Source organism: Polistes fuscatus, unplaced genomic scaffold (assembly GCF_010416935.1).
Source record: "Polistes fuscatus isolate 324 unplaced genomic scaffold, CU_Pfus_HIC Scaffold3, whole genome shotgun sequence".
Lineage (NCBI taxonomy): Eukaryota > Metazoa > Arthropoda > Insecta > Hymenoptera > Vespidae > Polistes > Polistes fuscatus.
In genome coordinates, this window is record NW_025113107.1 from 8247794 (window position 1) to 8262899 (window position 15106).

Sequence of the window (15106 nt, forward strand, 5' to 3'; positions counted from 1 at the left end):
TTATGTCATACATATATTTTTTAAATAACATATTATATTTGTTCAAAAAATGATACTTCTGAAAATAATATATATTAATTATTCAACGAATGATATTACAAAAAATAATATATTTTATTTCTTCGAAAAATTATATACTTTTAAAGAAAAAATATTTTATTTGTTTAAAAAATGTTGAGGTTTTAAAGATAATTATTTTTCTTGCTCAAAAAGAAAAACTTTAAAAAAAATAATATATATATGTTAGTAATTATAAAATTTGTTTAAAATGTTGAGTGAAAAACGTTTTATTTGAAAGATACTTGTACTAAATTTTAGAACATTTAGCAAAGTATATTTTCAAATATTGCGAATTTAACTATAACATCGTTTTACATTATGTTATTCGTTTTCACAATTTAGTTTAAACTAAAGATTGTCAAACGTATAATATTTACTAAAAATTAATTGTTATAATATTCTCTATTTTATGCATTAGATTATTGTAATAAAATATTGTATTAATTTTTTAGAATAAACTATAATATTTTATTTACAATAAAAATAAAAAAAAATTTGATTTTATATTTCATATACTATTTTATCTCAAATGCAAAGAAATAACTATTTAAAATAATATTTGATATATTATTTTCAGAAATGTTTCCAATCGTTTCCTGAATTTTTTTATCTTTACTTGTAATTTATGTAGAAAGCCACTATTTTTATTCGTATTCAGAAAGAATTGTAGTTTTTCTTATTTTAAAAAATATTACCAACATTACAAAGATAATAATTGCCAAATTTTCAATATATTTAAAAAAGAATTCTACTATCGTTGTTCCAAGCATCGTCGATTAAGATATAAAAAGTTATTATATATAATGATTAAATGACAATAAATAGAAGATTATAATTTTACGTGAATAAATAATAATAAGATATATAGAATTAATTCACACTTAATGTTAATACAGCATAGTAAAATTTAAGAGAAGTTAAAGAGTGTCATTCTCCCTAAACATTTTTTTTACCTAATTTCATCTATAAGAAAAATGACATTATTTAACACTCACCGATTTATATTGTTTTAGTATGGTTCTTAAAACAGTATAATCATGATTGCAATGAGAAAAAAATATCTTCTGATAAAAATCACTATACTTATATTATTACATTCCTTAGAAATCAGCCAAAACCTCTGTGCTCGTTTCATTTAATTCCTCTCTATAGTCTAGTTCTGAAGGTGGAGGAATAGATGGACAAAATTGTTCAATGGTCATATTGTACAAAGGAAGATCCATGTTCTTACATTTTACATTATTTAGATCCTTATAATTAAAACGCATTATTTTGACGTATTCAAATACATATTTAGTATCGCAATTACATATAAGTGGATTCCCACTTAAAGTAAATTCTTTAAAAGGACTAGTAGTAAAGTAACTTATCACGTTTTCATCTAATTTTGATATATTATTATTATGCATTTCTAATACCTATAAAAGGAAAAGAAAAAAACAGAAAAATTTGATAATTACTACTAATGAAAGAAAGAAAAAATAATAGAATAAAGAATAACTTACTGTGAGACTTTTTAATAATTTGTCGACAGTTATTTGAGAAATATTGTTATTAGATAACAATAAACCTGTTACGTTTAGTGGTTCCAAAGCTTCAATTGATGGTATCTCCGTTAAAAAATTCCCGGTTAGATTTAATATTAAAGGATAATTTCCCACGAAATTTAAATTTAACTGGTCTATCAAGAAAACAGACATATTTCTGTTTGAACAATCTAAAACTCGAGTTCTGTCGTAAGGTCTTATACTACAAGTACAACCAAATTGACAGTATTCTACAATTTCAAAGTAATCGTGTTCAAGACATTTATAGGTAGTATAATTCAGTTGTTTAATTATTGGCCCGTCTATTCCATTAGAGTGTTTACAAGTTAAATTATCCACCATAATATCAATATAATTATAAACAGTAATGGACATATCATCGTTTAAATAACGCAACAGATCATACAAGTTGCAATCACATAATAACGGATTATATTGCACGAGGATTTCAACGTCACGTTTCTCAGTTTGACCAATTGCCAAGTTCTCGATATTTTTTAGCAGAATATTTCTTATTTTATTATATCTTAGATCAACTTGAATCTTTTTTGACGTTAAAATGAAATTACTCGCCTATAAAAGAAAAAAAAGAAATAGAATCAAATACAAACAATTATTGAAGTCAAAATAATTGTTTTCTTTTTCGATCATATCATTTTGATTCATTAAAATAATAATACTTTAATATATGTTTGAATAATAAAATTTGACAATTACCGATATGGTATTTATTTGGTTATGACTCAAATCTAATAATCTTAAGTTTAATTTATTAGTCGGCAAATAGGAAAAGAAATGTTCTATTTCATTATTCGATAAATGCAATTCTTTGAGAAGATTATTATAAAAAAAAGGAGTCTGTTTTATATTTGTATAGTTTAACTGTAGCTGATTATAAGAGAACCTAGCTATGGTTAGATTTCTAATGGTAAATAAAGCCGCATGTTCGATGTGTTTCAGTTGATTTCTTTCCATGTTTAGTTCAGTCAAAGATGTCAAACCTTCAAACAGATATCTAAAAAATATTCATATTTTAATTAAAAAAAAATTAATAACAAATAAATCTTTTATAAATTGTATAATAATGTACCTTGATATAGAAACAAAACGATTTATGGACAAGTCGAGTAGTTTTAATTTTTTCAAATCTTTAAAAATTCCATCTGGAAGAGTATCAATCATGTTGTTATTAATTATGAGTTTTTCAACATTTTGTAGACCTCTAAAGATATTTTGTGGTAAAGTTTCAAGAAAATTGTGATTCAAAGAGATATATTTTAATGATGATGAGTTCCAGAAAAGATTTTCTGTTAGATTTACTAATGCATTACTGCTCAAAACGACTTCTTCTAGTTCTTCTAAATTCGACAAAAAATAATCTGGCAGTTTTGGTATAAATATTTTGTTACGATAAAGTAATACTTGTCGTACTTTTTTATTTTTATCAAACAATTTTCGTGGAATATAGAGAAATTTATTACAAGATAAATCAATTATTTCTAGTCTCTCTAATTTATGAAAAATTAATTCCGGTAACTTCGATAACGAATTTATTCCTAGGTTCAAATCTTTTAATGATGATAGATCGTCAAATATTTTGTTATCTAGTTCTACTAATTCATTTCCCATAAGGTTTAGTAACTCTAGAGACGGTAAATCATAAAATAATCCAGGGACGAGCTCTTTCATATTATTTCCATGTAACTCAAGTCCCTTAAGATACCGTGTTACTTGGAAAATATTCTTTGGTAGTGTAAGATTATTTACAGACATATCAAGATATTCCAATTTGTATAAATCCCAAAACAAATCATATGAAATATTAGTTAAACCGTTATGGGATAAATTTAATTTTGTCACATTTGAAAATTCTTGAAGATGCTCTCTTTTTAGTGTATCGTTAAGTTTTTTAAAAGATTTAAAGATGAATGTATTTGTATCTTCTACTCCTAATTTTTTGACCAAATTTTTTAGTGTAGTTATGTTTGGTAATTCGCAATGTTTAAACTCCAGCGAATTGAGTATCTTTCCAGATTGTTCGCTCGTTAAATCAAAGTTTTCCCTTCCGTCCATATATTTACAATCGATCTGGTAAAAATTTTCATTTAACTTCATTTAAAGAAAATAGGAAGTTTATTTACTAAACAACATATAAAATATTAGGTCCAGAATTAAACTTTTTCATTTCAGACTACTTATACGACATAGTAATAAATATTGCAATATAAATTTTGTTACAATTAAATTGATTTGAACCGAATTATAATGAATTAGAAAGTTATTGAGTATATACCTGCAAATCAGACCATGATTTTACGCCTATGCCTAACTTCGCACCATATAATGATTTGTAAAAAACTCTTATGTCGTTTAAATCATTTACCAAGCATTGACAAGGTGCATTCTTCTCGCATGGATCAATATTAGCGTTGATTGTTGTAAAGATAATGTAAAATGTTATTAAGAATATGTTGGTCATTGTTTGTTACCAGTCCACTAGAAAAGAAAAGAACTAATATAAGATACTTTAAAGGGGAACACTACTGTGATAATTACAATAAAACTTTCTTTTGTATTTCTTGACGTTATACATAATAAAAAATTTGTAGGTAAAATTTTAAATTAAAATTCCAATAATTAAATGTGTTACAGTCACTTTAAGGAGACCAGATAGTATGACCAATTAAAAAATAAATTATATTTTAGCACCTAATAATTAGGTTCTATTTTATTGCAAAAATCAATTATCCATGAAAAATGATAAAAGATTTCGTGGGATACCCAACAGGGGCAGTGCTTCTCAAATATTGCATATAAAATTTTATTTTTAATTAATAATTAAAATAATAAAATATCAATGAAGTAATAAAAGTTATAGAAATTTCCACAAATATAAAAATAATATTTCTTTTCAAAATAACAATAACACAATGTTGTTAACTAAAAACTAAAAACTAAACTTTTTAAACTAAAATATAAACTGATCTTTTTACCAACAATGGTTCCACAATATTGTAAACGTCTCATGCAGGTTCGTGCACGTTGGCGCCTGCACTAGTGTGAGTGCGTGCGGATGTTTACTTAGGATATCGGTACTCTTAAGATTAAGTGTAGGGAACCGTGGCTGTATGCGTCACCCATGGAGGGGGGTCGATGCTCCATTGTTCGACGGAAAAGTACAAAAGGGAAGTCGGACAATACGGGTGGTAGTAGGAAGTAGAAGTGAGTTAATCTTATGTTCTTATGTACTGAGTAGTCAGTTAGTAACAGTTAGTTAGTTAGTCTTATGTTCTTATGTGTTTGGGAGTTTACAAATTTCAGAAGTGGGATGTTTACAAATTTCAGGAGTGGGATGTTTACAAATTTCAGAAGTGGGATGTTTACAAATTTCAGAAGTGGGATTCAAACTCGCTAAATTAGAAATTCGCGATTCACGCGTGTGTTATGAAAAGTGGGATAAGATTCACGTTCAGTTTCGAGTTAAGACTTAAGGTCAAGTTTAAGATCCTCTAAGTTTTATGGACGTTCGGTAATTTTACGATTTATTGTGTTACGCGTCGTGTGTGAATTAGAGGTCTGTTAGTGAATTCGGGATCAAAGGATACTGGACGAAAACATTAAGATGAGTACACTGAAAGTGAACCAGCTTAAGGACATGCTCAGTGCAAAGAATTTAAGTACGACCGGAAATAAGACCGAGTTGGTTAAGCGGTTATTAGAGGCAGGAACGCCTGCTGCAGATTTATGTTTAACGTCGGGAGGCACTTGTGAAGAATCGGACGAGCAGACCGAAGTCATGTCGGTACAAGGTTTGAATTACGTACCACCCCCTAACCCCGCATCTACGGAAATGGAATTGTTACGGCGGGCACGGGATTTAGCTGAGCGAGAAGCTGATCTCTTACGTAGGGAGTTGGAATTTTTAAGAAGGACGCCTCAGTCAGTGATAAGTGAAACGGAAAGATCCAGGGTGAAGAAGTGGCAAGATATTAAGGAGTTAATCGGTGAATTCGACGGCAGTGATATCGAATTCGACCGATGGGAGAAGCAGGTCAAAGGACTGCTTGCCAGTTACGATCTGGATGCACCTAGTTCTAAGGCCCTAGTTTGTAGCCGACTAAGGGGAAAGGCCTTAAAATGGTATCACTCGCGAGTGGATTGCGTTGATTTGAGTAGCAACGACCTTTTGCGCGAGCTTAGGAAGATGTTTGGGCAGCAAGTTGATCCCCTAATTTTACGACGCAAACTCGAGGCGAGAGTGTGGAAGCCTACCGAGAGTTTTACGGATTATGTGCATGACAAGGTGACATTAGCTAATCGCATCCCGATTGATGAAAAAGAAATAATTAGCTACGTGATCGACGGTATCCCAAGCCAGGAGTTACGCACTCAGGCCAAGGTGCAATGTTATGCATCGTTGGAATCTATGATAACAGCATTCGCAAGTGTGTCGGCACCGAGGGAGACGCTTCATCGGCGGCCGACGGGAGAAGGAAAAAGAAAACCGATCGACCATAGGGGGCCGTCGGAGGAAAATTATGCCAGATGCTTCAACTGTGGAGAGACAGGACATTTTGCGAGGAACTGCCCCCGTCCGAAGAGGGAAAGAGGCAGCTGCTACAAGTGCGGTAAACATGGACATCTTAGACCAGAATGCCCGTTGAAGGGTGGCGAAGTCCACAGCGTCACCAGGAACGTGACCACCGATGACGACTACATCAGGAAGATAACTTATGATGTCGATTCAGGCAATACACACTACATCTTAGTTTTAGACACCTTATTGGATTCCGGCAGTCCCGTGAGTTTCATAAAGAAAGGGTTAGTGATGGGACCGATCAACTCTGCGCCGGAACTCGGAAGTGAATATTATGGTATTAATCATAGTCGTCTGCAAGTACACGGCTCGATACAAGTTAGTTTAAAATTAGATGACGGCGAAAGGGTTGACACTCGTCTGTTGGTAGTACCGGATACTACAATGGTGAACTCCGTTATTTTAGGTCGCGACGCATTAAAAAGATGTGGATTAGTTTTTAGCAGAAAAGATAGGCGCCCTGAAGAAGAGGTAGTGATAGATCAGATTATGAATATAGAAATAGATGATTCCACCGATAATCAAATTACCGAATTAGACATTAATCCCGAAATCGCGGTGGAAAAACAAAATGAATTAAAGGAAATCTTAAAGGTAAATTACTTAGATGCACCTCGTCCGGAAAAGCCTAGAATAAGCATGGAGCCGAAATTAACATTACAAGAGCATAAGCCATTTCATTTATCTCCCCGTCGCTTATCGTTTGTCGAGAAAAACCAAGTTAGGGAAATAATAGGAGATTTGCTAGAAAGAGGAATAATTCGACTGAGCGAATCGGATTACGCGTCCCCTATTTTGTTAGTCAAAAAGAAAAACGGTAAGAATAGAATGTGCGTCGATTACCGCGCGTTAAATAAAGTCACAATAAGCGAACGCGATTTAAAAGCAATTAGGAATAAGGCAGAAGATAGAATGGCTGAGAAGCAAAATTATAACAAGAGGTATTATGATAAACGCCATCATAAGATACGGTCAGAATTTAATGTCGGTGATTATGTGGTAGTAAGGAATTTTGATAGCACTGTAGGGATTGGAAAGAAACTGATACCAAAATTTAGGGGTCCGTACGAAGTTATAAAGAAATTACGAAACGATAGATATGTAGTTGCCGATATAAGAGGCTTCCAAATATCTCAAAGACCGTATCAGGGAACATGGGAATATTGTAACATGCGTCCCTGGCGAGGAACGGAACAGGCCAAAGAATAAATATTATTTTAGTTATTGATTAGATCGAAAAGAAATATTGTATCCGAGTGATTTTATTTCTTATGTATGCGTTTATTTAAACTTTAGACCCTTTTATATCAGCATTTTTAGGACGTTTTATACTAGCCTTGCGTTTGCGTTTATTTTGTAATTGTATTTCTTATGTATGGATTATCTTATATTTTTACTCTTTCAGATTATTACTTTTATTTATGTGTTAATTTTTGATTGTATTCTTATGTTTGTAATTATGTACTTCTTATGTATGTATTAACCTTATGTTCATGTTCATTTTACATTGCGCCTTTATGTATGTGTGATGGTCTAGTGACCGAGGGCGGTCACCGTCAGGACTGGCCGATTGTAAACGTCTCATGCAGGTTCGTGCACGTTGGCGCCTGCACTAGTGTGAGTGCGTGCGGATGTTTACTTAGGATATCGGTACTCTTAAGATTAAGTGTAGGGAACCGAGGCTGTATGCGTCACCCATGGAGGGGGGCCGATGCTCCGTTGTTCGACGGAAAAGTACAAAAGGGCAGTCGGACAATACGGGTGGTAGTAGGAAGTAGAAGTGAGTTAATCTTATGTTCTTATGTACTGAGTAGTCAGCTAGTAACAGTTAGTTAGTTAGTCTTATGTTCTTATGTGTTTGGGAGTTTACAATATATTTTTACACTCTTTAAAATTCTACGGTCCGAAAAAGTTTAAATACAATGACTTTTATACAAACTTTTACATTTATAATACATATTCTATATTTAAATTTAATAAAGAGAATATGTGACGTAATTTTTACTATGCGTCTTTTTTTTTGATAATTCATCTAATTTTATTCTTTTTTTCTATGCCCATTTTTTTATGTACTTACCTACGATCAAAGAAAAAAAAGTGTTGGTTGAAAGATTTTGTCAAACTGTCGATATTATGATGTAGACTCCATTAATTGCCTCAATGATGTTATTTCTTATTTGATGATTTCTTTTCTTCGATATATGTAATTTGTAAATAAAAATTATATTTGAAGTTTTATAAGCTTTTGAATAAAAAAACTAAAAGACAGAATATTCATTAAGATTGAGAGATATTTAAGATTTAAATAGAAATAGAGAAGAAGACAAAAGTGTCATTAAGATTAAAAGCTAATAGAAAAGTTGGTAATAATTGTATAATTATGAATTTAATACTTATTTTCATAACAATAAATAAAAGTATGTTACTCTTAGATAGATATAAGTAACATATGAAGTTAAACTAAATAGATTTTACAATAATTAAATTAAAAGACAAATAACGTCTTTTTGTTCTTTTCGATTTAAAATGTTAGGTCAAAGTAACGATTTTGCAAATACGTACCTACTTCTCTGTAAATACGAAGAACAATAGAGATAGGGAAATAATTTATACATATAGAAGTTGAAGTACATTTGCATAAAAACCTAAGCTTATGATACCACGTGTTAGGTTATATCCCTGTTTATAGATTCGCAACCTGTAAGCATCCAGTTATTCGAAAATCAAATATTTTTCGGTTGAAAATAACGACACACTATACAAATAGATTTGCTTGATGAAAGCATTACGAAATCAATCGAATAATCGCGAAAGGACCCGAATTCATGTACAAATAAATAAATTACTATCGTTTTCATGGATATACAATAAAATGTAAAATTAATTTAATAGTTAAAACCATTTCCCTGAAAAATATTTTATTTTGATGACTAAAGTATAGGATCGTGAATAAAACAAAAAAAGAAACTTTTGTTTTTATACCGTTGTTCGACAATGTATTCTTCTCAACATTGCTTAAATACCATTTGGTGTTCTGTACAATACCTAAGTATTATCTTCAATGCCTGGGAAAAGTCCGTAACGAATCTTCTGTTTCCTACATTGTTCAAAAACGCCTGCCATTGTTAATAATGCCTACACAGTGTTCGTAATTCCTGATTTTCCAAATGGTCCATATCAACTCTACCCTAAAAAATACAACGGAGTCGTACAATGTATATTCTAGGCACAACTCTTTCAAATCAGTTGAACTGAAATAATATAGCACAATAATGAAAAGGCGCATTATAGTTTACATTTTCTTTTTAAACTCTGATAATATATACAGATATTTTAAATATTATTTGTATATACATGTGTAAATATTTTTTGTAATCTTTTATCTTTCTAACAGGAAAAAATGTGTATTATCTTGGTATAAACATAGGTAATCGTTGAAAAAATTATTAACATCGTTTGAAATATTAAAAATTTATTTATTTTCATAAAATACAATTGTTTAATATACTCCTACGATTATAAAATGAATAGTTTATACTAGTGATCGATAATCCAACAACAATAACAAAATTAATATCTTCTTTAAAATCCATACGATTTATAAATAATAGCATATCTTTAAGAAAGCAATATTAGAACTTTATAAATAGTAAAAATTATGGTTAAATATGCTATAAATCATAAGACAATAGCAAAGTTCAGAGCTGGTTACAATAAAGTTTTAAATCGTAAATAGTAAAAAAATAATTTGTTTTATGTCATACATATATTTTTAAAATAACATATTATATTTGTTCAAAAAATTATACTTCTGAAAATAATATATATTAATTATTCAACGAATGATATTACAAAAAATAATATATTTTATTTCTTCGAAAAATTACATACTTTCGAAAATAAAATATTTTATTCGTTTAAAAATTGTTGAGGTTCTAGAGATAAATATTTTTCTTGTATAAAAAGAAAAACTTAAAAAAAAAGTAATATATATAAGTTATTAATTGTAAAAATTGTTTAAAATTGAGTGTGAAAAACGTTTTATTTGAAAGATACTTGTACTAAAATTTAGAACATTTAGCAAAGTATATTTTCAAATATTGCGAATCTTAATATAATTTCTTTTTATATTATATTAATCGTTTTCACAATTTATTTTTAAGTAAAGATTTTTAAACATATAATATTTACAAAAAATTCAGTGTTATAGTATTCTCTTTTATGCAATAGATTATTCTAATAAGAAATTGTATCTAATTTTTTAGTATAAAATATAATATTTAATTTACAATAAATATAAAAAGAAATTTGATTTAATATTTAAAATACTATTTTATCTCAAATGCAAGGAAACTGCTATTTCAAATAATATTTGATATATTATTTCCAGAAATATTTCCAATCGCTTCCTGAATTATTTTATCTTTACTTGTAATTTATGTAGAAAGCCACTATTTTTGTTCGGATTCGGAAAGAATTGTAGTTTTTCTTCTTTTAAAAAATATTACAAACATTACAAAGATAATAATTGCCAAATGTTCAATATATATAACAAAGAGTTCTACTATCATAGTTCCAAGCATCGTCGATTAAGATATAAAAAGTTATTATATATAATGAAAAAATGACAATAAATATAAGATTATAATTTTACGTTAATAAATAATAATAAGATATATAGAATTAACTCACACTTAATGTTAATACAGCGTAGTAAAATTGAAGAGATGTTACAGAGTGTCTTTCTCCCTAAACATTTTTTTTACCTAATTTCATCTATAAGAAAAATGACATTATTTAACACTCACCGCTTTATATTGTTTTAGTACGGTTCAGAAAACAGTATAATCATGATTGCAATGTGAAAAAAATATCTTCTGATAAAAATCACTATACTTATATTATTACATTCCTTAGAAATCAGCCAAAACCTCTGTGCTCGTTTCATTTAATTCCTCTCTATAGTCGAGTTCTGTTGGTGGAGGAATGGATGGACAAAATTGTTCAATGGTCATATTGTACAAAGGAAGATCCACGTTCTTACATTTTACATTATTTAGATCCTTATAATTAAAACGCATTATTTTGACGTATTCAAATACATATTTAGTATCGCAATTACATATTAGTGGATTTCCACTTAAAGTAAATTCTTTAAAAGGACTAGTAGTAAAGTAGCTCATCACGTTTTCGTCTAATTTTGATATATTATTATTATGCAATTCTAATACCTATAAAAGGAAAAGAAAGAAACAGAAAAATTTGTTAATTACTTCTCATGAAAGAAAGAAAAAATAACAAAATAAAGAATAACTTACTGTGAGACTTTTTGATAATTTGTCGACCGTTATTTGAGAAATATTGTTATTAGATAACAATAAACCTGTTACGTTTATTGGTTCCAAAGCTTCAATTGATGGTATCTCCGTTAAAAAATTCCCGGTGAGATTTAATATTAAAGGATAATTTCCCACGAAATTTACATTCATCTTGTCGATCAAGAAAACAGACATATTTCTGTTTGAACAATCTAAAACTCGAGTTCTGTCATAAGGCCTTATACTGCAAGTACAACCAAATTGACAGTTTTCATCAATTTTAAAGTATTCGTGTTCAAGACATTTATAGGTAGTATAATTCAGTTGTTTAATTATTGGCCCGTCTATTCCATTAGAGTGTTTACAAGTTAAATTATCCACCATAATATCAATATAATTATAAACAGTACTGGACATATCATCGTTTAAATAACGCAACAGATCATACAAGTTACAATCACATAATAACGGATTATATTGCACGAGGATGTCAACGTCACGTTTCTCAATTTGACCCACTGCCAAGTTCTCGATATCTTTTAGCACAATATTTCTTATTTTATTATTTCTTAGATCTATTCGAATATTTTCTGACGATAAAATGAGGTCACTTGCCTATAGACGAAAAAAAAGAAATAAAATCGAATATAAACGATAATTGAAGTAAATATAATTGTTTTATATTTTGATCATATCATTTTAATCCATTAAAATAATAATACTTGAAAATATGTTTGAATAAAAAAATTTAATAATTACCGATATGGTACTTATTTTGTTGTGACTCAAATCTAATAATCTTAAGTAAAATTTATTTATCGACCAATGGAAATTGAAATGTTGTATGTTATTGTTCGATAAATGCAATTCTTTGAGAAGATTATTATAAAAAAAAGAAGTCTGTTTTATATTTGTATAGTTAAACTGTAGCTGATTATAAGAGAACCTAGCAATAGTTAGATTTCTAATGGTATATAAAGCTGCATGTTCGATGTGTTTCAGTTGATTTCTTTCCATGTTTAGTTCAGTCAAAGATGTCAAACCTTCAAACAGATATCTAAAAAATATTCATATTTTAAAAAAAAAAAATTGATGACAAATAAATCTTTTAAAAATTGCAGAATAATGTACCTTGATATAGAAACAAAACGATTCATGGACAAGTCGAGCAGTTTTAATTTTTTCAAATCTTTAAAAATTCTTTCAGGAAGAGTTTCAATAATGTTGTTATTTATTATAAGTTTTTCAACATTTTGTAGACCTCTAAAGATATTTTGGGGTAAAGTTTTAAGATAATTGTGATTCAAAGAGATATATTTTAATGATGATGAGTTCCAGAAAAGATTTTCTGTTAGATTTACTAATGCATTACTGCTCAAAACGACTTCTTCTAATTCTTCTAAATTCGACAAAAAATAATCTGGCAGTGTTGGTATAGATATGTTGTTACGATAAAGTAATACTTGTCGTACTATTTTATTTTTATCAAACAATTTTGGTGGAATAGAGAGAAATTTATTAAAAGATAAATCAATTATTTCTAATCTCTCTAATTTATGAAAAATTAATTCCGGTATCTTCCATAACGAATTTAATCCTAGGTTCAAATCTTTTAATGATGATAGATCGTCAAATATTTTGTTATCGAGTTCTACTAATTCATTTCCCATAAGGTTTAGTATCTCTAGATACGGTAAATCATAAAATAATCCAGGGACGAGTTCTTTCATATTATTTCCATGTAACTCAAGCCCTTTAAGATACGGTGTTGCTTCGAAAATATTCATTGGTAGTATAAGATTATTTACAGACATATCAAGATATTCCAATTTGTATAAATCACTAAACAAATCATATGAAATATTAGTTAAACCGTTATGGGATAAATTTAATTTTGTCACATTTGAAAATTCTTGAAGATGCTCCCTTTTTAGTGTATCGTTAAGTTTTTTAAAAGATTGAAAGGTGAATGTATTTGTATCTTCGACTCCTAATTTTTTGACCAAATTTTTTAGTGTAGTTAGGTTTGGCAATTCGCAATGTTTAAACTCCAGCGAATTGAGTATCTTTCCGGACTGTTCGCTTTTGAAATCAAAGTTTTCCCATCCGTCCATATATTTACAATCGATCTGGTAAAAATTTTCATTTAACTTCATTTAAAGAAAATAGAAAGTTTATTTATTAAACAACATATAAAATATTACGTTCAGAAATATACTTTTTCATTTCGGACTATTTTTACGACATAGTAATAAATATTGCAATATAAATTTTGTTACAATTAAATTGATTTGAACCGAATTATAATGAATTAGAAAGTTATTGAGTATATACCTGCAAATCAGACCATGATTTAACGCCTATGCCTAACTTCGCACCATATAATGATTTGTAAAAAACTCTTATGTCGCTTAAATCATTTACCAAGCATTGACAAGGTGCATTCTTCTCGCATGGATCAGTATTAGCGTTGATTGTTGTAAAGATAAGGTAAAATGTTATTAAGAATATGGTAATCATTGTTTGTTACCAGTCCACTGCAAAAGAAAAGAACTAATATAAGATACTTTAAAGGGGAACACTACTATGATAATTACAATAAAACTTTCTTTTGTATTTCTTGACGTTATACATAATAAAAAATTAGTAGGAAAAATTTTAAATTAAAATTCCAATAATTAAATGTGTTACAGTCACTTTAAGGAGACCAGATAGCATGACCGATTAAAAAATAAATTATATTTTAGTACCTAATAATTAGGTTCTATTTTATTGCAAAAAATCAATTATTCATAAAAAATGATAAAAGATTTCGTGGGATACAAAACTGGGGCGGTACTTCTCAAATATTGCATATAAAATTTTATTTTAAATTAGTAATTAAAATAATAAAATATCAATGAAGTAATAAAAGTTATAGAAATTTCCACAAATATAAAAATATAATATTTCTTTTCAAAATAACAATAACACAATGTTGTTAACTAAAAACTAAAAACTAAACTTTTAAAACTAAAATATAAACTGATCTTTTTACCAACAATGGTTCCACAATATATTTTTACACTCTTTAAAATTCTACGGTCCGAAAAAGTTTGAATACAACGACTTTTATACAATCTTTTGCATTTACATATTCTATATTTAGATTGAATAAAGAGAGTATGTGACGTAACTTTGACAATGCGTCTCATTATTTGATAATTCATCTAATTTTTTTCTTTTTTTCTATGCCCATTTTTTTTTTTTTTATGTACTTACCTACGATCAGAGAAAAAAAAGTGTTGGTTGAACGATTTTGTCAAGTTATCGTTATTATGATGTAGCTTCCATTACTTGCCTCAATGATGCTATTTCTTATTTGATGATTTCTTTTCTTCGATATATGTAATTAATAAATAAAAATTATATTTCAAGTTTTATAAGCTTTTGAATAAAAAAACAAAAAGACAGAATATTCACCAAGATGGAGAGATATTTAAGATTTAAATAGAAAGAGAGAAGAAGATAAAAGTGTCATTAAGATTAGAAGCTAATAGAAAAGTTGGTAATAATTTATATAATGATGAATTTAATACTTATTT

At 28.6% G+C, this 15106-nt stretch overlaps 2 protein-coding genes across 2 annotated transcripts; both read right to left on the reverse strand.

Moving 5' to 3' along the window:
• Positions 1 to 1160: 1160 nt before the first annotated feature.
• Positions 1161 to 4086, reverse strand: LOC122519310 (protein toll-like). Its single transcript, XM_043638681.1, has 5 exons — positions 3901 to 4086; positions 2698 to 3695; positions 2325 to 2622; positions 1566 to 2180; positions 1161 to 1478 (listed from the first exon to the last, which is right to left on the reverse strand). The coding sequence occupies exons 1-5, from the start codon at positions 4084 to 4086 to the stop codon at positions 1161 to 1163; spliced, it is 2415 nt and encodes an 804-aa protein (XP_043494616.1).
• Positions 4087 to 11117: 7031 nt separating this feature from the next.
• Positions 11118 to 14042, reverse strand: LOC122519311 (protein toll-like). The gene is made up of 7 exons (XM_043638682.1): positions 13857 to 14042; positions 13110 to 13651; positions 12986 to 12993; positions 12654 to 12921; positions 12282 to 12579; positions 11523 to 12137; positions 11118 to 11435 (listed from the first exon to the last, which is right to left on the reverse strand). The coding sequence occupies exons 1-7, from the start codon at positions 14040 to 14042 to the stop codon at positions 11118 to 11120; spliced, it is 2235 nt and encodes a 744-aa protein (XP_043494617.1).
• Between the last annotated feature and the right edge of the window lie 1064 nt (positions 14043 to 15106).